This window comes from Anomalospiza imberbis, chromosome 9 (assembly GCF_031753505.1).
Source record: "Anomalospiza imberbis isolate Cuckoo-Finch-1a 21T00152 chromosome 9, ASM3175350v1, whole genome shotgun sequence".
Lineage (NCBI taxonomy): Eukaryota > Metazoa > Chordata > Aves > Passeriformes > Viduidae > Anomalospiza > Anomalospiza imberbis.
Window position 1 is genome coordinate 2,204,010 of NC_089689.1, and position 22,759 is coordinate 2,226,768.

The 22,759-nt window shown below is 41.2% G+C and overlaps 1 protein-coding gene across 5 annotated transcripts in view; it reads left to right on the forward strand.

The window, feature by feature from the left end:
- Positions 1–22,759, forward strand: part of KIFAP3 (kinesin associated protein 3) — a 67,913-nt gene continuing 45,154 nt past the window's right edge. For 2 of the 5 annotated variants that reach the window (XM_068199321.1, XM_068199322.1), the window contains exons 1-10: positions 1–153; positions 4,627–4,758; positions 5,997–6,151; positions 7,270–7,325; positions 7,813–7,954; positions 9,073–9,172; positions 9,923–10,047; positions 10,519–10,617; positions 11,308–11,486; positions 13,556–13,718. In XM_068199321.1, coding sequence (XP_068055422.1) covers positions 122–153; positions 4,627–4,758; positions 5,997–6,151; positions 7,270–7,325; positions 7,813–7,954; positions 9,073–9,172; positions 9,923–10,047; positions 10,519–10,617; positions 11,308–11,486; positions 13,556–13,718 — 1,183 coding nt within the window. In that variant the 5' untranslated portion in view covers positions 1–121. Of the gene's footprint in view, positions 154–247; positions 319–4,626; positions 4,759–5,996; positions 6,152–7,269; positions 7,326–7,812; positions 7,955–9,072; positions 9,173–9,922; positions 10,048–10,518; positions 10,618–11,307; positions 11,487–13,555; positions 13,719–22,759 lie in introns of those variants that run through there. The other 3 variants (XM_068199324.1, XM_068199319.1, XM_068199323.1) reach the window with 3 other exon arrangements.

Here is a 22,759-nt window from a genome sequence, read left to right on the forward strand (position 1 = left end):
CGGCGCGCGTGCGCGGGGCGGGGCGGGGCGGGGCTCGCGCTCTCCCTGGTAACGAGCACGGCGCGCGCGGGGCCGCGCCCTGCCCGGGCCGCCCCCCCCCCCCCAGCCCCTGAGCGCCGCCATGCAGGGCGAGGACGCCCGGTACCTCAAGAGGTAACCGGGGAGGGCGGGCACGAGGGACGGCGGTTCGTGCTGCCTGGGGGGGATGGACGGGGTGGTGCTGCTGCTGGTGGTGGTGGTGGTGGGGTCGCTGCCGTTGAGGCTCGGCAGCTTGTCCCGAGAGATGGCGTGTGTCAGGTTGTGGGGTGCGAGGCACAGGTGTCGCGGGGTGTTTGCAGAGGGGTGGGTGGGGGAATATAGGGCAGCTGAGGGTGTGGTGGGGGGCGGGTGGGGACAAGAAGGGGCTGTGGGGTGAGGCTGAGGTGTAGTGAGGACTGGCTTTGGGTGGATGGGAGAGTGTTGTTGGGGAGGTGACGGTGGAGAGTGTTTTGGGAGGGGTGATGATGAGGTGGGTGGAGGTATTGCGAGTGAGGAGTGGCTGCTTTGGAAGCTGACTGGAGGCTGTGGTGTGCTGGGTAAGGTGGGTGAGGGGTGTGGGAATGGGAGACAGATTTATTTAGGCCGTCCCCCCTCAGCCTACCCCAGTCTGTTGGGAAGAAGGTTTGGTTGAGGACTGGGAGGGTTAGGGATGAGTGAAGGTTACAAAGGCAGGGGTGGGTGCTGCTGGGGAGAAGGTGGGGTTTGGAGGGTGCTCTGGTCTGGGGATGGCTGTGGCGGCATTTTATGGTGTGTTTGGGACTAGGCACTGATGTGACAGCAGGTTGAGAGGAGAGTAGGTGCAATGAGGAGATGAGTGGAGAGGATCATTGTGTATTAGGTGCTGGGAGGGGGCAGGTGGCTGTTTTGGGGATCAGGGATGGGAGAAGAGACAGTAAGGCCAGGTTTAAGGAGCAGCTGGGAGACTGATTGGGAGAAGGTGTTGAGAGTATGGCAGGCAGATTGGGCAGGGCAGGTGACGTGAATGCAAGAGGTAACTGGTGTATAAAGTGTATGATCTGGGTTTGGTGTTGCAGGTGTGATGAATGAACGGTATCTTTTATCTGCCTATTTGGCAGTGAGACCAATCAGCATAAGGAATAGGGCCTGAGCTGGCAGCTCTTGGATATCTTTCAGTTGTTTCAGAGCAAAAGGAATCAATCCCAAAAGATGCCAGGTCATCTAGGCCTCTGTTCAGGTGCCATATGTGGACAGTGTCACTTCCTCCTATCGTGCTGGTGATTTTTTTTCCATCAGGTTTTGAATCCTACGGAGTTCCTGCTCTTGTTTTTTACTTCCTTTCCATTTATTAGTATTTTCAGAATTTCCTGTTCAGACTGTCTAGGTTTTGCTTTTTCTCCACTTACATGCCACATATTAAGCTCCATAGTTGGAAGCAGTGCAGGGGAAAAAAAACCCGCTTGATAATCTTTGAGCATCCATTCTGTCATAGCAATGCCATGATGGCAAAAATCAAATGCCACCCTTAAATAAATCAACAGCTGTAACTTTAGGGCAGTGCCTGTTTTTTTAGCCTTACCTGTTCAGTTTGTACCATCTTGCGTGATTTTGTAGGAATCTTTGTTTTGTAATCATCCCTGAAACAGGTGTAGTTGTCTCTCTTTTTTGGGAGCACAAACCCAAACCCTGCTGTGCTGTTTAATGTGACCAGGCTGGTGTGCAAGTCTGGTCCTCCTCTGCTCCCTCTGTCACCCTCCATGGGCACTCCCCCTCCCACCAAGTCTGACTTGCTGGGATTTCTTATTGGATTTTCAGCCTTACCCACGTGCGCCGTTTGTGCCACTTTTCATTAGGATAGTTTGCTTTCGCTTTTTCCCTCTAAAGGAATTAGTTAATAAAGGATATTAACACTCCAGCTTTCGTTATGTGAGCTCAGCTTGCAGCTTTTGTCTGTAGCAAAGGCCTTCCTCTTTTAAACCTTGAACTGACTGGGTTCTTGTTGACAAAGCAAGCAGTGAAGTGAAAGGACAGGCTGATGTGCATGAGAGCTCCCCACTGCATTGCTGCTTCTACTCATTATAATATCAGCAGTTTCAAATGTTTTATGACATGATTTACAGACTCAGGATGTGTAGAAAATCAGGAAAGAAGGTGTTTGTAGCTTTGAGGGAGAGGAGGGGCTTTTTTCTGTAAATGAAGATTTACCTTGTGATGCTGACAATATGAATGCAGTGTTTTCCAAATGAAAAACATCTTCAGTGTCTGGGGAGTACATTTTAGTGTAGGTTCTCAAGTACTTCACAAGGTAGGATTTTCTGAGAGGGAACTTGGCTGTGTATTGATTTGTGACTTCATTAGCTCAGAAATAGCTCAGGCAGAGAGGGTGTTTGTCAGTATGAGAGGGCAGAAAATCTCTGCAGCTCTAAGTTCTTCAGTTTACCCATCTATCCCTCTGGAAGAAAAAATTAAATATGGGAAGTCCTAAAACTGTTTAAGCAGTCTTAAGCTAAGGCTCTCCTGGTTGCTAAGCTCATCAGTGGTTTACTGTTGCCAGAAGGAGGAGGTTTCACTCCTCCTTTTCCCTGGTGAGAAATAGGAAGTGTTGTTCCTTTTCTATAGGGCACTTTAGTCCTGTTACACGGTGAACAACCTCCTCTCCAAAACATGGAGTTTTCTGTTGGATTGCTGGAATTGACTGTGACAGGGAATCATGAGTTCTCCTGTTGAGCTCCAAGGTGACTGCCAGGAGCAGGGATAACATGGGAAGATCTAATCCTTTGGGCAATGATGAGCTGTTAGTTCAGCTTTATTCTTGTAAAACTTTGCCAAACTGTTCTCTACCCATCCTTTTCTTTATATCTGTAAATATTACTAAGCTGTCACTAACCAGAGCTTTGACTGTCAGGAGCCCTGAGTGTTTGCAGTTGGCATCTCCTGATAGATCTTAATGTGGGAGAAATATATTTGGAGGTGGGGAGTGAGAGCTGGATTCTTTTGAAGTAGATTTGCCATAAGCTTTCTGTCCTGCAAGGCTGGACCTCGTGAGAACAGAGAACAAACTGTAATGAAACACCTGCTTCAACACCTGCTTTTAACCCCTGTTAAAGGGGAGCAGCCCAAATCTCTTGAAAAAATCTCAAGTCATAAAGGGAGTTTTGCTATACTTTCATGGAAAATGTTACTTTCCAGCACTAGGGAGATATTTTTGTTTGCTCTGAGTAGCTTTATGTCCTTACAAGGTTGGTAGTTGAACTGCACTCTTTGTTTCCCACAGCAGACTTTTGTGGTTTGTGGGTTTTTTTGGGCAGCTGTATCTCAAGACAAAGGTATTTTTTGCAGCTGTGCTCTGCAGAAGGAAAAGTGGACACCAGAGTAGCTGGGTAGATGGAGACACATTTCAAACCTTTTCTGCTGAGAATGGTTACAGCACAGGCTGCATCTGGATTTGCTGACATTTCCAGCTTTATGAGGTTGAAGTTGTTTTCCCTGATCTAATTGATCCAATGCCATGGCTACCTGCTATCTCCTAGATGCTGATATGACTGCTGGTGAAGCCACTTGTAATTCTCTTTTTGGACATCATCTTTCTAAAAAACCTGAACACCCCACAAAAAACCCACTCCACTGCCCAAAAGCCAAACCCACATTTTGGAGATGGTTTTAATTTGCAGTGTTTTTGCAGCCTGGTTTATGGCAGAATTGTACACATTCAATTGGCTGTACCAAGTGGAAAAAGAACAAGTGTCATCTTTACCAATAAATAAAAACAGGTCACTGTATTCTCTGGATGTGGTTCTGCCACTGCTTGAAAACAAATGAGTTGTATCTTCACCCATGTGAGCCTTTCCTCAGGAGCCTTGGATCTGCATGGACACAGAATTATTGGCACAAAGGAGGAGAGAGCAGGACAGGCCCTTTTGGCACTGACATACACCAGAGTGCTTCCCTGGAGAATACTTCTCCCAAGGATCTGTAGCTGTAGAAAAGAAGGTGGAAATGTTTTGCATCTTTTGATGGCGGCTGTTGATTTTTGTAATCCCTCAAGCCTGGCAGCAGGCACAATGAGGTGAAGAACAGTGGCAAAGAGGTTTGTGTTTCAAGAGAGAATAGTTAAATTGAAATACAAATTATTTGTAATTCCATCTCAAAGAATTGTAACTACTAGGAGTTAGGTTTGTAATTCCATCTCAAAGAATTGCAACTACTAGGAGTTAGGAAGAGAATGACAGAAAAATTCCATTTGTAGAGGACTGCAGTAAGTGAAGGCCATTAGACAAAGATTTGTCAATACTGACAAGGTAATGGGGAATCAACTGGGAAATTCACCTGCTTGGTGAAATGCATCTTTTTACTCATTGTGGTGATGTGGAACAGGATAACTTTGATTTCTTCCCTGATTTCTGTGAGTAAGGCTTGACCAGTGGCTTGGATATTTCTGCACTACAGGTCGTAGCCAAGAATATGCCACTAGCACCAGGCTTTGGTACAGCTGCGTGGGATGGAGTATGGTATGGAAGGAGAGCACTACTCGGGTTTAGGGACTGCATAGCACAGAGGCAGGTAACTGATTTCTGCTCTGGTGTGTTCTCTGAGCTTTTCATTTAATCAGTTTTTTTCCCTTTATGACAGGAAGGTAAAAGGAGGTAACATAGATGTGCATCCATCTGAGAAAGCCCTCATTGTCCATTATGAAGTGGAAGCAACGATTCTGGGAGAGATGGGAGACCCCATGCTGGGGGAACGCAAGGAATGTCAGAAAATGTAAGGTCACAGCAAGCTCTAGTATTTTATTTCAATCTTCACAGTTGTGGATTCAGTAACTCAGAGTACCACCTACCTCTGAGAAATTGTAGCTTATCATCTTTATGGAACTGAGTGCTGGACTAGCAGAGGGTTTCAAAGCCAGGAAATAACATGTGCCTAGGAAGGTAAACATCTGAAACACACGTTGTAAATTGCTTTCCAGCCATGTCCTTTAAGGTGTTTTGTAAAGAAAAGTGATGACTCCTGTTTTACATGATGGGTAGTTGAGGCAGAGAAAAGTGATTCTTTCCTGTGCAAATGGTAGTTCATGTTGGAGCAAGAAGTACCACTGAACCTCCTGACAGCCTTATGCTCCAGCTGTTGGCTCTCCTGTTGTTTTGATCTGCCCCTGTCCAACCAGTGAATTCACTACTTTATCTGCATTTCAGTTTTGCCTGGTTGATATCTTTCAAGTCCATTAAAATATTCCCCACTGGAAAAGCCCAGAGAACTATCATAACTGCATTTTTCAAGCTGCAAAGTTGGACCTATTTTAGGGGAGTTTTATCTCTGTACTGATTTCTTTTTGAAAATTTGTACTGAAGTGGCTGCCTGCGTGAGTGCGTGTTAGAAGAATAACTGGGGGAAAAAGAAAAGAGAATCCTTAAATTGTCTCAAATTTTTGAAGACATCAGAAGCATACTTCTGTCATCAGATGAATCAACGTAACTTGCATCTGCAAGATGGTAGAATTTCTTTTTTTCCCACCCTGTTGTTAATGCCCACAGAGATTTCTTCCTGCTCGTTTGCTTATGGACCTGGCTGCAGATCTGCCAGAGCTGTGGGAGATTCCTGGCACTGCAAAAGAACCTTCCTGTGCAGACAAACACTCAGAGCTGTCTCTCATTTGGGACTTTTTTGTCTGCTTTTTTTTTTTTGTGGTCTTGTGCACTTTTTATAGGGTATATTGCAAATCAGTTACTGTCTTTGGTATCTAAGATGGTTGTAAGGGATCTGTTCATACAGCAGCCTTTAATGTTGCTGCATGTCAGCTCATGAACAGTTCTGCTCCACCAAATCTGTTTGACAGTTGCTTGCCATTTGGAGTTCAGAGGCACCACTTTGACATGAAAGGCACAGGCACTGAGTCTATCAGGATCATTTCTGCTTTGAGAAATTCTTGACTGTATAAACATAATCAAAGGACTGAAGATAAAAAAAATTAAAAACTGAAAAGAGACTTGTCTGTGTTGCAGAATTCGGCTGAAGAGTCTTAATGCAAATACAGACATTGGTTCCCTGGCTCGAAAGGTTGTTGAAGAATGCAAGCTCATTCACCCCTCCAAGCTTGCAGAAGTAGAGCAGCTGCTGTACTACCTGCAGAACCGCAGAGATTCCTCAGCAGGAAAAGGTAAAAAATACAGGAACAAAGTAGCTTGGGACAGGGGTGCCTCAGCCTTGAACAAATACTGAGGTGTTCCTAGCTGAGAGCCCAATGTGCCTGATGTACCAATTGTCTGGGTATGGTGACAGGAGGGGACACGTATCTTTTATCACCTTTGGAAACAATTATGATCCTGAAGTGAGATTAAAGGAAAATACCTTTTTAACAACCAAATTAATTTTATTATTTTGGTTACATTTAGTATTGATGCTTCTTACTGGCTGCCTTGTGTTTTAGCAGGACTTGAGAGGTACAGATTTGGCTGTTGGGTGCAGCCTCGTCATATTGAATCTGCACTTACAGTGACAGCAAAAGTGTCTAGGAGGATCTTCCTAGAAATACCTCTGCCATCACCTCTTTCAAGGGTACAGAGTGTGCCTAGGCTGAATTTGGGCTATGGGTAAAGCTGGAGAGTTTCAGAGCCTGACAAGCTTTGGTCCAGTGTAGCAGACAGCCTGGGGTATTTCTCTTATCTTGTCATCTAAAATTCCTGGCCTCTTGGTACTCCTATTTATGTCTTAAGTTCACCTTAAACTTTCTGCTCAGGGGATAGTTGAATATTTAACATTAGATTCTACATTATCTTTAGGTTACCCAGGTTTCTTGCAACCATGAAATGGTAAGCTTTGTTCTCAAGCTGGATTCCTAGTGAGACAAATTCAAATTGAAGATTTATGGTATATATGGGCTTTGATTGCAAGAGCTTTTCATGTTTTACCCTCTTGCACTCTGCATTTCTGTGTCTTGGTGTGTCACAGGGCACAAGCAGAATCAGAGCTGCTGCTGTCTCTCACTGTGGGAGTGAGTGTTGCCATTCTGGGCTTGCTTTAAGGTTTATTACCCTCTATCTCCCCAGCTGGTAGGGCTATCACTGATCATTTAGTCTGAGTGGTCAAAAGGCAGCTGGGGATTTGTTTTACTCCCTAGGGACTGTTCAGGTTCAGAAACCTGTGTTAGTCTGGCAGGTCAGCTGGACACGAAAGGACTTTGACCTTGATTTAACTTAGAGTGTTCATTATGAGAACACTGGATATGCGTTTGGCCTGTGTTTGTGTGTAACTTCACCCATGTCTTTTTCTTTGTAGAAAAGAAAGAGAAAACCAGCAAGCCAAAAGATCCACCCCCGTTTGAAGGAACAGAGGTAAATATTGGTGTTAAAACAGAAATGCAAACCCTGTTTACTACTTCAGTAAGCAGTTACAAAAGTGAGGAGGGGAGAGGAAATGCTGAATTCTTGTGGTTTTTTGCTTCTTGTTTTTTAAACAAAGAACTTGGTTTGGAAATACTGCACAATGGAAAAAAAATTATCTCCATAAAGGGTAAAATATTTGACTTGCATACTTGCCCCTCCAAGTATAGCACACAGCAGGACAGCCAGTGAGATCTGGAACATCAGACAGGAGACAGAGTCGTGTCTGAGCATCCTTTGATTTTTAGGAATCAGATTTCCTGGTGTTCATTGGCAGTGATTCTGCAGTGTTGGAGTTTTTTAACTTGTGTTTTATTTTTGCCTAAGATCTGTACTCAGAAGCTGAGTGCCCTTTGGTGTCACAACTGAATAACATTGTGATTGCTGGTGTTGAATTGCCATGTCTCTCAGTGAAACCCTTGCTTCTGACTGCTTTCAGATTGATGAAGTTGCCAATATCAATGACATGGATGAGTACATTGAGTTACTGTACGAGGACATTCCTGACAAGGTGCGCGGCTCTGCCCTCATCCTGCAGCTGGCCAGGAATCCTGATAATTTGGAAGAGCTGCTTTTAAATGGTAATTTTAAAACCTAGTGGTAATTTCTCATGATGTGTTGTTCATTTGTGTCCAGGGAAAAGTAGTTCATCTTTAATTTGAGATTTTCTTTAGTTTGCTAGGCTCTATTTCTCTGTATATAATCAGGTGGCCATCAAAGCTGGGTTGGGTCTCTCTACAAATGGATGCTGCTCAGACTGGTCTTAGGTGAGCCTAATACTGAAATCTTTCTGACCTCTAGAGGCTTCAGCTATTTTTTTTTCTGATCCTACTTATTTTGATGCTAAATTAACTTCAGCTGGCATTACTGCTGGAGATGGGAATGTGTCGGTGTATTCTGTAGATCAGGAAACTTGCCTTGAAAAGAGGATTTGCAAGCTGACATGAGTTAATTTTGTGATTTTTTTTTTTCTTTGCCCTTTTTGTCTCTTTTGCTGAGTCATTATACCCACATGTATTGATGACTTCAATCCATACCCATCTTGCAGTGTCACCACGGAAGATAGGATGGGAATGATGAGCCATGAAATAATGGCTTGTCCCTATGAGCTGTTGAAAATATTTAGTGCTTCATGTTCGCAGTTGCTGCTTTTCTGATCAAGGAACATGGTGTACATGAAGAGAGGCTAGCTAGGGGAACGTGACTGCGAAAGTGAAATTAAATAAGACAAGGAGAAACCAATTTATTAAATAATATGAAGTAGATTCAGGGGGGGGGAATAAATGGAAATATGGATGAGAAATACTGTCTGTCCAGGCAGAATTTAAAGGGGGTTTGAAAGTGACAATTGTAGTGCTTTAGGCAGGGGACACAACGTAGTATGGAACACAGAGCTGGCAGAGGCCACAAGATCTGAAGGTTAGTGGTAGTTTTACGTTGAATTCCCTGTTCGGAAGACTTTCCTTCCACCTTGCTACTTCTTAGGGTTTGTGACAGGGTGACCACCCAGGGTACTCTCTGGTGCCGTCTCCAAACAGAACTCATGAGCAGTGTTGCCTGTTAAAGTGAGATACCTGTGGAAGTGTTTCACTAGAAAACTGATACATGTAGAATAAGGTGTATTCAAATTCTGAAGCTCACAAGCTAAAAAGGAGGGACACTACATGCTGATGCTTCTCAAAATCTTGTTTCACTTCAGAAACTGCCCTGGGTGCATTGGCTAGAGTGCTGAGGGAAGACTGGAAACAAAGCATTGAACTGGCTACCAATATAATTTACATTTTCTTCTGCTTTTCAAGGTGAGTGCAGAGTCCCTGAATTTAGGAACATAAAGAATGTAGCTCTGCTCAGTGGCTTTTTTATTTGTTGTCTGCTCTGTGCTACAAAACTTCACCAAAACAGGAAAAACAGACAGAAACACGCTTGTGCCTCAGTTTTATCACTTATAACAAAAAGAACTCTCATGATGAGGCAGTTTGTAAGAGAGCTGGGAAGAAGCTAGTAAAGATTCTGACTCACAGCTTTGTGTCAGAAATGAAAGGTGGCTGAGCTGCCAGCTGTAATTTCCATCTGCACACCTGCAGGGAAGAAACAATGTTCAAGACTGAAATGAGCACTTGCTCTTATTTAGCTATGCCAGTGTTTCTACATACCCTGCCTAGAAATAATTCAAGCAGAAATTGCATTTACCTTGATTTTAGGTCTCTATTCTGTTTCTGGTGAGGAGAGAGTGCTCTGAAGCACTTGCAGTATGGAAGGCAGGGCTGAGGGGAAAACCTTTTCCTTTATGCATGAAAATTGGAATGTGTTTTTATTTTGATCTGGAGCAAGAGACTGTTTCTTGTCTTTCTACAAGTTGAGAAAATATTCATGTTTTCAGGTATTGTTCTTGTTTTGAAATAATTTTCCAATAGAAAAGTGCTTTAATGGGGCACACTGTAAATACCTTTTTTAATATTTCATGTGGTGCAGTATTGCTGTCATAGATGTCAAAGTAGATATGGAGTTGTTGGCATTTATTCCTCACGAGTATTATTTCTTCAATGTAGTTTCTCTCAATTTCATGGGATAATAACACATTACAAAATTGGAGCACTGTGTATGAATATCATAGACCATGAACTGAAGAGACATGAGCTTTGGCAGGAAGAACTTGCTAAAAAGAAGAAAGCTGATATCCTTTTGATGTTCTGGCATAGCCTGATGGCTTCTGACTTGTCTTGATGAGTGTTGTTGGGTTACACAAGATGATTACATAGCACCTTCTGTAAATGCAGTAGAATTTACCAGAAAGTGCAAAATATAATTGCAGATATGAGAAGGACCAAGAGTGAAGATTTTGGGATGTGGAAGAGGTTAATGTGAAGCTACTAAAGCAACACAAGAAAAAAAAAGTTGTATTTTATCAGCAGTATGTCTTAGAACATGTGTGCTGCTTATTGGGATGTAAAATATCCCAGCCTAGATGGAGAGAACAGCCGTGGCCTGGATTGCAGATGTAGCAGGCTGCTGCTGAGGAAGAGTCTTGACACTGGGTATTCCATAGATCCCTTGCTTTTCACTAGTGATGGAGGAACACTTTTGAGGACAATTGTCATCTAGCCTATATCACTTTTCTCTGAACTCCTTAACTTCTCTAATTCACTTGATGAAGATCCTGAAAATCAAACCCTGAAAAAGGACTATGAGAAAACTTACAAGAAATACAAAGGGCTGGTTGTCAAGCAGGAACAGCTGCTTAGAGGTACCAAATCCAAATAGCAAATTATTTTGTTGTCAGTAAACGTGGCTGAGGGATCCTGTTTGATTCTTGTTATAAACAGGATGTCTTAAACGTCCTGAATGTGTGGATGAGTATGGAAGAGTGTTACCAAAGAGCAGGGAGAAGACAAGTACTTAATCAGATTGTTTGACACTATGAATAATTTTAAAAGCCATTTGTCAGAAGAAGAGCAAAAGTGATCAACTCTTCTTTGCTCATGATGTTGGTTTGGGATGAGTTGAGTGTTTGGCTTTTTTTGAATTTGCCTAACTTAGCTTGTATCTGACTCTTTGAATAGATTTCATTCTATCTCAGTTTTTGTACACTTCATGTTAGATTGAAATTATCTGAGTGGGAAACCTTTCCTGAGAGGGGCTTTTTACTGGTTCCTGTTGGAATTGAAATTAAAAAAAAAAAAACCACACACAACATAAAAAAGCTTCTAGTTATCATAATTCTAATTTTTTTCAGAGCTATGATTAGAAATAATCTTCCTAATGTTTTTTAAAGAGGCAAAATCCCAGCATTCACTGGCTATTTCCTTCAAAATGTATTGAAAAGGGATCATTATGCTTCTGAAAGTCTTGTCTTCAGCACTTGAAGTGTAAACAGAGACTTGTTTAGTGATGTTGGGTATGATCTGTTGGTGTGATTTGTGTTGACCTTTGTCAGTTGCAATTTACCTGCTCCTAAACCTGGCTGAGGATACTCGCATTGAGCTGAAGATGAGGAACAAGAACATTGTCCACATGTTGGTGAAAGCACTGGACCGGGACAATTTTGAGCTGCTTATCCTTGTTGTAACCTTCCTGAAGAAACTCAGCATTTTCATGGAGAACAAAAACGACATGGTGAGGCTTGTAGCACTCTACTGCAATGCTGGAAAGGTTGGGGTTCTGAAAACTTTATTATCTCTAGCACTGATTATCCTATTTTGTTACAAGTAAAATAAGTGGAAGAAAAGCACAACATCCAGTCATAACCTACTTCAAACAGTGTTGAGGAAATGTCATCCCAAACAAAGAATATGATGAAAAATATGATCCACAAAATTCCAGATTTTGAATTAAACACCTCAGAGTCTTGTCATACCCCCACTTCTGGTGATGCCCATGACTCTGCCCCCAGACTATACTCCTTTGACAACATATTATTGTTTCTGCCATGTATTGACTTGGGAAGAGGATATTTATTCTTCTGGAGTTTGCTGGAGTAGTTTACTTATTTCCTGTGTCAGTTTGGTTCCTTCCTACTGCCAGTAGCTCCTAAGAATTGGAGGCAGTTATTCTTCATCAGCTTTTCTTTTGGTGAAGTCTTACACTTCTGAAATTGTAGCATAATTTGATTTGTGACTTCAAACTCTAGCCAAGTACCTCCTGTGCTGATACTTTAATAGATGCTTGACTTCACCTTTGTGCCTCTGTTATAATTTACTAGATGAAAATCATACATTTTCTCTATTCAAGAGATAATCTGAGATCAATGGTGTACAGAGATTGTGAGATGAAAAGGTCTGTGTAAAAGCAGTAGTGAATTAACTGGATCTGTGCATGCATGTGCACTGAACACTGCAGACAAGAAGTATTTCCCTTATTTATATACGGAACTTGGTTAGGAAAATAAGAATTAGCTCTCCAGCCCACTGATTTGCTGGCACACTTTTCCCATTCCATCTGATTTAGTGAAAGACAAATGAAGCAAAGTCGTTGAATCTATTTTATCTCTGAGTGTTCTGACGGTTTTGAAAACATTGGCGTGCTTCAGGTCAGCTGTCTGAGCATTCCTTACTGATAATAAAGATGATGCTTTTTTCTCCATGGTATTATTAAGGAAAGCTACCAGTGAAGTAAAAGTTGTTCTGATATTTGTATTGGGCAGTAATACAGAACTGTCAAAAGCAAAATGAACCAAGATTAGTTGTGCAGCACCTGATCCTAAGTACAACTGAATAATCCATATGTATTTATAGCACATTCCTTCCTTGGCTATTCCAGGGCCATTTGAAATTCAAAGCAGTGAGGTAGGAGTTCTTGCTATCTGATTGTTTCTGATAAAGCTGTTCAGGCAGTTGTTTGATTATTGCACTTTGCTGTGTGGGGAGAGCTGTAGTTTCTTTTCTTAGTGTTCATTCAGTGTCTATTTATAACCAGACTAGTAATGTACATGGAGAAGTCTGAAGAATGCCAAGTAATTTTATGTGCCTCCTTCTGGCCAAAGAAGGATCTGGGAAACAAAAAGATGAATGCATTTAAAAGATTGTGTCAAATAAAAGCACAGAAATGTTGCTTAAAACATGATCAAAACTTTCTGAAGTCTTGCCAGTTCAGATGTGTTTTCTGGCTGGTAAAGTGAACATGATCTCAGGAACTGATACCACTTCTCAGTTTCTGGATTCCACTTTTTAATTTGAAAGTGATACATGTTTCAAGATGGCTTTCATGTTTCTATTAAATTGACATGTAGGATGGCATGCCTCTTCTGAGAGCACATGCACACTTCTTGCTAGGGGTTCGTTTGAAATTCATAATGAAAGGTCTCAAATTCTTTTTGGATGCCAATTTTCTGTCTTTCTTGGTTGGGTCTATCTTTGACTCTGCTGGCAGTTGCTGCAGGATTGCATGTGTTAAAGTTTAAATGAGTTTGCTCACCCCACTCTAGTTTTGCAGGTGATGTCTTTACCACATTCCTGCAGTATTCCAACTGTGAAGAATGTTTCCAAGACATATGAACTTGTTGGTTCAAAACCCTTTTTAATAAATGTTTCCCATTAAGCCAATCTAGAAGACTTCAACCACAAAGGCATAAATGAAACTACTTCAGATGAAACTGCATTAACAGTCACTGTTATGGCTACAAATTGGATATTGAAGGCAGAGTAAGTTGGATGGATTATGGTTTTGTTTTTTTCCTTGAAATACAGGTTGAAATGGATATTGTTGAAAAACTTGTGAAAATGGTACCATGTGAACATGAAGACCTGCTGAATATCACTCTTCGACTCTTACTGAATCTCTCCTTTGACACAGGCCTGAGAAGTAAAATGGTCCACGTTGGTTTGCTTCCCAAACTCACTGCACTCCTGGGTATGTCTTCTTTTGGTCTAACACACTTCAGTGAAGCTGTTTGCATCATATGATGTACCTGAAAGTTGCTGTGTCACTTCTGTCTTTGCCACTTCCTCACTACTCCCAGCTTCTCGGCGTTCACATCATCTTGTCACACACAGGTTTCCAGTAGATTTACTTCTAGGGTCTCTTAAACTGTAGAATAAATCTTACAGTCTTTAAAAAGTACTTCAGTAGGTACCTGAAAGCCATGTGAGCTGACACATTAGTGATGTTTGTAATTCTGGGGGAGCACCTAGGAAAAACAGCCAGCAACTTCAAAGAGCCTAGCTGATGTAGGTACAAACTAAATATATAAATATTTATTTATTTTTAATGAAGCTTGATATGCCTGCTTGCTCTTGTAACTTGTCCAGACAGATCAGAAATCTCCCAATTTTGTTAGCTTTCAATCTAGGCAGTACTGATTTCTAGACTTTCAGCTTGGCAGTCTTGTGTTAAGATCATGTAAGTACATCAGTTGCGAGTGAAACTTTTTGTTATCTCTAGGGGAAAGTCATAGAAACAATAAGGAGTTTGGAAAAAGCAGAGGATTGTTCTATTTGATCACTGCTGTATGCTGGAGTTCTGAGGAGGGACTTCTATTGCTTTTTGTGTGTTCTTTGGCTAATACTACCTGGAGGCTGCTCTGGTAGATACACTAAAGGTTTAGCAGCTTTTGGCTCTAAAGATTGCTGAGTGGGAATAGAGGATCTTGTCTGTGTGAATCACTGATGCAAGACATTGCTAAAGTCTCCTGAAATCTGTTTGCTTTGGGATGTGCTAAATCCAGTGCAGAGGGTGGATCCAGATCCTGGCTGGAGCAAGGGCAATGCAGTGGTGAATCTCAGCTTTCTCCTCTAGCTATGAAGTCTCTTAGGGTTGTTTGTCCCCTCACAATTCTATTTCAACCTCAACACAGCCTTCTTGCTGTTTAGTGAACACCATGAAAACTTAGAGTGCTTTGGAAGCCTCAGTCCTGTTGATGATTATTGTATAACAGCTGCCTGAAATGCCTCACATCCTTTCATACTTTCTGTCCCACAACCATGTTTGCACTGGTCTGAGCTAGAACGATGCAAATTGGCTTTTGAAAGCCCTCTTCTTTATCTTTTTATCCTCAAGACAATGTTACTTGGTAGTAAAGTGAACTGAGAAATTGAATCTGCTGGGGAAATCTGTCCTCTTGTTTGAGAGAGGATCTGGTTACTTAGTTTGGTTCAGCTTGGGTAGTAAGCTTTTTGGAGCAGGAACTTGTCCTTTTTGTTCATTCAGCAGATAATGCTGTGGTCTAAGAGGGGCTTCTGGGGATTTGAAGCCCAGGCAATGGCTTGACACAAATCACTGCTCCTAGAAATTCTCCATTTACTATTCGAGTCAGACTGAACTCAACAGTTAAATATCTCCTTTCTAATGTCTGTTTGTAAGGTGGAGAGGAGAATTGCTTTTCAAATGTCATTCTCTTAGAGTTGTAGCTAGGCCTGTGTGAAGGCTGTTTAGCTCAGAAGAACTGGTTGCTAAAATTGGAGTCTGTTCCTCAAGTGGCTGTTAGGATAATTACTGCAAGTCCTGCTGGTACTTCCAGAATATTCAGTTTGTTTCTTTTCTCATCCAGGATCTATTCAACCATTCTTTCTCTTTTTTAATTTTATTTTTTCATAGAGGCATGTGCTGTTTGTTCTTGCTTCTCCCTGTAGAACTGGTTAATACTTACTTTTGATGGGCTAAAAATCTAGGTAGAAATATTGTCTATTACTTGCTTCTTTAAGCGATCACTGTGCTTTGTGAGACTTTTCTTGGTATGATGATTCAAACAATTCTCAAATGCATCACTTGCCGTATCCTGTCTGAGAGCAGTCTGCAATCTGAATAATAAAACAGCCATGTGCCAGAGGCCCCATTTATACAGGTTATTTGGGTATTAAACACACATTGTTCAAGTCAGTACCCTTCCCTTTACATTTGCAGGTCATCTCCGAGTGCTAACACAGCACAACAGCTGTTGACAAGTCCTTGTACAACTCTTAATGCCAGAGGTCAAGTGTGCTGACTCAACCTCCTGAAATTTAGCATTTATGCATGCTGGGCCTGTGAGTCTTTAGCACTGGGTTTGAGATGGGCACAAATAAAGTATAATAGGTGTTTAAGGGGAGAGCTGAGATTGCAAAGAATTAAAGGATTTGTTTGACAGTGGTTTAGGGCTGAGCATGGAGGTGAATGCAGTCTGCAGTTCCGGAAGATGCACTGTTTTCCCAAGGGACAATTAATTGCTTGGGAGCAGGAAGGCTCTAAAAGGACATAGAGGCTGAAGCAGTGAGGATGAACTGGCTCCAATTGAGCTCTCAGGAAAGGAGTAAGTATGCCATGGATGTAATGGAGAAGGACCATCTTCTTCCTTTCCATCACACTCCAGAGTGTTGAGGCTGCTGTTGAAAGCATGGACATGAGAAATTCTGCTTAAGTCTTGGTTTCCATTTTAATTAGCTTTTTCTTTTTAATAGTGCCAATGCCTGCTTCCCCATGTAGCTGTGCCAGTCAGCACCACTTGCTTCTCTTCACAAATCTCAAGTGTTGTATATGACAAAGCTCCTCTTGCTCCCTGCAGGCACCCAAATTAATTAACCACAGCTGATTTTTGTTATGCTGTGACTCTCAAAGAGCTGTGTACAGCTGAGGGAAGTTTGGCTTTAGACTTGAGATCTGAAGCTGGAACAGAGCTGTGGAGGCCTGTAAGATACAGTCTGCTGTACTCAGCTTTTTCTATACATAGGGTGGTTGAGGAGCTATGAAAAGAGATTTTGTTGCTTTGTGTGACTTCCATCCTTTAAGAAGACCTTTTAAATGTTAAATCACCAGGGCCCTGCAGAGACTGTTTTTTGTACTGTGGCTTTGTTTTAATACTTAAAAATTCTGTTTAGAGCAATTGGCAATCTTTCTGTGCCAATATATGTGAAGTGTGACTTCAGTTGCCTGAGGTGAGAATTCATGTGAATTCAACAAATGTTTTAAACTAGATGTTTGCCTGAAATGTGGAAAACACAAGTTTAGTGTCTTCCAGTCATCCCCTTGGAAAGAGAGACCAAAGCAGCCTGCTACACACTACTCTGTGGAGGTTTGCTTCACTCTTAGAGTGCTGTCATTGTGCTTTGCATGGCAGAATTCAAGGGAAGTGGAGCACATGAGTGACTTGTTCCAATTATAGTAGAGTTTGGAAAGGGGGAAACATAGAGCTGAACTTAAAAACAGGACACAAATCTGTTTTCTTGATTCCTGGAAATGCTCTTCCACTGTTGGACATAAGGGATATGTTACCCTTTTTCATAATTCTTCCCCTGGATGTGTAATTGGCTTCTAAAGTAAATGCCCTGGCAGCAAACAGAAGAAAACATTCAAGGAAAAATAAAACCCCTTTACTTTTTGTTTGGACCAAATCCATTTTGTTTTTCAGTTAAGAGGCCAAATTGAATACAAAATTTTTAGTACAGCTCACTTAAATATAGGCACAGCTTGTGATGCATAGTCTTCTAATAAGGGTGCTATTTTATGCTGCCTCTGAGTTGTTTCTTAGCCTTTGTGAAGTGAGACAAATAGTTCCCCGTTTGCTATGAGAACAGCAGGCAGTTTGTACAGCAGAGCCAGCTGAGTGCTGCTGTGGGGGTTAAGGCAGCCTGAAAAGCTCATGGTGGAGCCCTGTTCAGAAGCAGCTCCTGGCAGCATCCCTGCATGGTGGGCATTTCTGGTCCCTCCCGTCAGTGAGGTATCCCTCTCCAAGGATGCAAACTACAGGAATGTTGCAAAAACTGTTACAGTGGGAAGGAACTCTTTTGCCGATCGGAGTAAAAGGAGTGACTCTGTGTGGGGAACAAAAAATCTTGTTGATTAGTTATGTGTTCATATCCCAGAGCTGCTGGACAGTTCTTAGGTGTATTCAATACATATTGTCTTGAAATGCCATTTTCTTTTCATTCACTCCCCGGTGCAAGCCATGCTGAAAGAATAAAACCCCATTATGCTTGGAAGCCAGACTTAAGTAGACTCTTCTGTTGCTTGCAATTAATATCTGCTTTTAAAAATTGAAGATTGAACACAGATACTGGTGAGCTGAAAAGTGGGTGGGTCACAAAACAGGATTGGTTGCAAATCAGGCCCAAAGGGAACATGGAGTGCAGAAGGGTTGTGCATACAGCTGTGAAAGTGCCAAGGTAGTCAATCTCAGAAAGATTTTAGGTGGTGGGGAACATCCTGGGTTATGTTTTCCAGCACAGGTTACAGTGGCTGAAAGCATTTTGGCTTTGTGGATTTGTGTTCCAGCCAAGCAGATGAGTGTTTGTTATACAGCACTCAAATACAGTGTGGCCAGCCCCAGGTAACAACAGTATGGTTTTGCCAGTCACAGATTGTGCCCGGCCTCTCTGCCTTATTAATGTGAGCATTCTGGCATGATATTCTTAATTTCTTGGTGTTCAAAGATTTAATATAAGCACAATGAGAAGCAGTAGCCACCTAATTTTAGATAAAAATTCAGGGGCTGTGGAAACTCCAAAGTCAAGCTTCTCTGTCTTGTTCATTTAAGCTGCAGAAGCCAGAGCTGAGAGTAGCACTGACAATCACATTTAGTCCTCAGTGAAGAGCCTGTTTTCACTGGATTCACTGATGGAATCTTTCCTGAGAGATTCTATGATTCTAGATTCCTGTGCTGAAATTCCTCTGATATTTTTCCATTTTTTACAGGTTGGGTTTAACGAGCAATCAAAGAATTGCCAAATAGTTGTATGTTTGGCTTCTTAACAATCAAGGCTTGATATGGTATGCAGCCAAGCTGGATTATAAGGTGACTGCTGTTTAAAAAGCCAAGTAGTACTTTCCTCTCTAATTAACGGAGTGCTGTGGGTTTTTAATGCTCTATTCCTTTTATGAAAGTTTCTTTTAAGAAGGCTTAAAGTAGATGTGCTTTCTTTATGAGTTCACTTGGCCTTTTTGTAATGAACTTATTATGGAGCTTCACACATCTGTTGAAAAACTGAGCTTCTTATAGGCTACTGCAATGTTTTTTCTGACTTTAATAGGCCTCGTTTATCCTATAAAGAAACATACATTTTCTTACCTGATCAAGTGAGCAAACAATAAGGGTCAGATGTGGCAAAGACCCTAACAAAAAGCACGTGTCCAGCCATCAGGGTGAGGTAAAGTCATATCGGGATTGCTTGAAGTTATTAATGGCAGTAAAATTTATGCTTCCTCCTGTTTTCCCAATTAAATTGAGAAACCTTTTTTTCCTAAGGTGGCTCTGCAGCAGCTGGTTCCAATACTACTTGTGTGAATATTGCCTGGGGTGTCTCCATTCCTTTATAGTAAAGGCTGGCTGAAGCACATTAAGTAACAGTTCAACTACAGGGACCAGTCTGTTGGAAAGCAGCAATTATTAAGGGATTTATTTTAATGGTAGTTTTTTTTATCATTTGTGGTGAGTATGGCCAAGGCTTAAAAAAAAAAAAAAAAGAAAACAAACCCTCAACAACAAACAAAATGAGCCCCAACACAAAAAACCCCACAAACCAAAATCATCTCTTAACATTAATTTTCAAAATCCTTATTGGAAGTGTACATAAACCTAAGCATGTCTGAGTGATATAAGGAGAGGTGGGTGCACAATGTGTCTTAGAACTCAGAACTTAAATTTAGATACTTTGAATGTGGATATAGACAGCAAACTTTAAAGAAGAAATGACTTCTCATTTTGAGAAATACAGAACTGAATGTAGAGACTCATCACTATCAGGTGAGTGAAAGCTCTTTGCTGTGGTGTGCTAGTCACAAGTGCATGTGTGAATTTACCTGTGTTATTGGCTTTTTTAGTAAAGAGGGTAACTTTAGTGGAGCATAAGAAACTAACTTCATGTGCGTTGACTGAAAATAAAAATGCTTATGGCAGCAGCAAGGACAGGAGTGGATGGCAGCAATCTAAAGATGAGGGAGCTGAGTTGTTAGAAATGCATCAAACTCAAAAATGCAAAGGATCCCCTGAACCAGTATTTCTGTTGTGGAGCTTACAAGATGTGACTGATTAATTCAATGTTTTTAATGGTTTCTTAGCTTACTGCAAAAGCAAATTAATATTTAACAGTAAAAAGTAAATCTACCCTTCTGCTGAACTGTTGACATCTAAAAGCTTTACAGAGCTTAACTTGGATGCCTGTAGCATGACAGAACACAAACAACTAGTTCTGGTTTCTTGGAAAAATCTCCATAAAGAAGGGGTAGGGCACTTCTGCTAATCTTCCTGATCTGTGGTAACATCATCATAAGGAGGGTCAGGGTGGAAGAGAGGAGCTCCTTTCCCAGAGCTGTTGTGAAGGCTGCAGGCAGAGGAGCAGCCTCAAAGCACCACATGGAACAATTCTGCTGCTGGAGTAGTCCTAGAGCTGCTGAGGATTTTACAAGTTCAGATGTGAGGGAGAAGGTTACACTCTGCTTTCCTTCAAGACACGTGGAAGCATCTTAACTCACAAGTTTGTTCCTTAGATAAGAGTTTCTTAAATGATTGTTGCAGTTCAGGAGATCAACTGTAGATTCCCCATGTCTGCAGTTGCTGAGGTGAGAAATGCTTTGTCAGTCGATAATATCCTCTTCAAATCCTTTTAAGTGGGTGCTTGAAGAATATGGAGTTCAATTCTTGCTATCTGGAAGACTCAAAAGCACAACCAATATTTAAGTCCTCTTCTTGGGCTTAGTAGAACTGAACCTCAGCTTCTGTATTTCGGCATCTTCAAGACGGGTAAAACCAGTTTCCATTTCACAGTGGTGAATCATCCCTTTCTCAAAGCAAGAGAACCTGTCCTGCATTGGGTTTGTTCCTCTTCCAAGCAGGAGTATGTTGGAATCCAGCTGCACCACCCATTCAGAGGAACACAGAAAACCTCCACCTATTTCCTTTCCCACTGGATGCCAAACTAGAGTACAAGGGTGTGTTTAGATCCAAAAAGTCTCAATATTTTCTGGTCATTTTAATTGGAGCAGTTGATGTACTTTAATGAAATCATAGTGCAGATCTGGCAAACATTATGCATGTCCTGTACATTTCCATTTAATCTATGTAGTGTGGTGGAGACTTCCAGAAGAAGATCTTTGCTTAGAATTTTTCCACTTACTTTGGAAGTGTGTGTTTCCTTAGTTTGAATCAGACTAAGAACCTGCTTGATTTCCAGTTTCTGGTAATAACCACAGTCATTAACTCTTTTTTCTATCTCTTGCTTTCTTTCTTGGTCATAGCCTAAGCAAAAACATAATACTTCAGTGGAGAAAAGAGAAGCAGCTTTACCTTCTTCTTTCAAGGATAATCCTTTTGCCTCTTGATTTCTCTCTGACCTGAATTTTTAGTTGATTTCTTTCTGCTTTGTGAGGTATATGGGATATTGCAACTAATCAGCTTCCAGTTTCTGTGTGAAGTCAGGGGTTCAAGCATGATTGGTTATAGCCCATCCTAAGGACAAAAACTGGGTATGATTTGCCTCAAAAAGGACACACCTAATTACAGCAGTGTATTAACTACCAGTCTTTCTGAGTGGTAATGCTACACTGAGGTGGTTACTGAATGTCATGCATAGAGTTCCAGGCAAAGAAATGGAGCCTGAGGTTCCAGACATGCAGCTTTGTTTTTTTCTTGTGCTGCAACATTAAATAACTCAAATTAGTCCATTTTTAGTCCTTTAGTATTCATCACTAAAATTCTTTGTTTCCTAGGAAAAAAAATTGTAACCAGGTTTCCGATGTGGCATGTCCTGAGTTCTTTGGGTGAAGGGGAAAAAAACCCCAAAAAACTAAACCCCAAACCCAGCCATGGCAACACTGAGATTTTAAATTAGGCTTATGGTATGAAGCCAGTTTTAAATAACATAAAGGTGGCACAGGAGGGGTTATTAGTATGTGATTACTATCATAATGTTTTATTTACAATGTCTAGTCTCCTTGAGTCTAAGCAGATTTGAAAATTCATTCAGTTTCTCTTGATAAAATAAACTGATATAGCCAATATGATTTATATTTACATATGTAAATCAAACCAATATGTGTCTAAAGCACACATGGACTAACTCAGTCCAACATTTTCAGAGCTGGTTGTGAGGAATGATATGGGATAGAGGTAAATGGAGATACCTTTCTATCAGTTTTTTTCCTAAAATCACGGAGAATTATGATACATCTGAATAAACTCTTGATTAATCCGTTTTCTGACATCAGGGTGAGACAGCACATAGATGTGATATTCAGTTTGTGGCATTCCTAATAATCTAGATTTCTTACTTGCCCAATTCTGCAGCAGATCATGTTAAGGTGTTAGAGTTTGAAACTGAAATAAGGATTCACTCTGCTTTTTTAACAGGTATTTATCTTCATTTGTGTTCTGGTTTTGATTTAGTGTTGTTAATGTTTTGCACATGTGTGGGATAGGGTATATTTCATATCTAATGTGGAGACATTGATTATTCCATTAGAAGTGATGGCTGCTGGATTTACTGATAGTGTTACATTTGAATAATTTAGTCCATAGTTTATATTCTCCTTTTTACTTAAGCATTTGAAAGCTGAATGCTGCTGCTGAGACTGGCAATTCAGTTTTACAGCTTTAGGGTTTCTCTTTTTGTCATGGTGCTAATGGAGGATTTTTTATTTTAAGCTCACAAAGTCAGCCAAAATGCAGGACTTGATCTTGTGATCAAGAAATCATTTTTTTTTTCTGTAGCTTCTGCTACTAATACTATTTAGACCTTTAACCATAGTAAGACCTAAACATGGAATTCAGGCATTGGTCCCCAGAACTGGCACATGGCTTCTTATTAATGTTCAAAGGCTAAAAATCTGAAGCCATTTTGAACTCAGAACCCATCATGTATTTATTTCCCTCTCTAATTTGCAGAAAACTAGTTGTGAAAACTGCCCCAGGGACCTGATATTTTTCCATCCCATCTGCTCCGGCTGAACTACAGCTGCAAAAAAAAAAAATCTTAAGTATTGTTTCTATA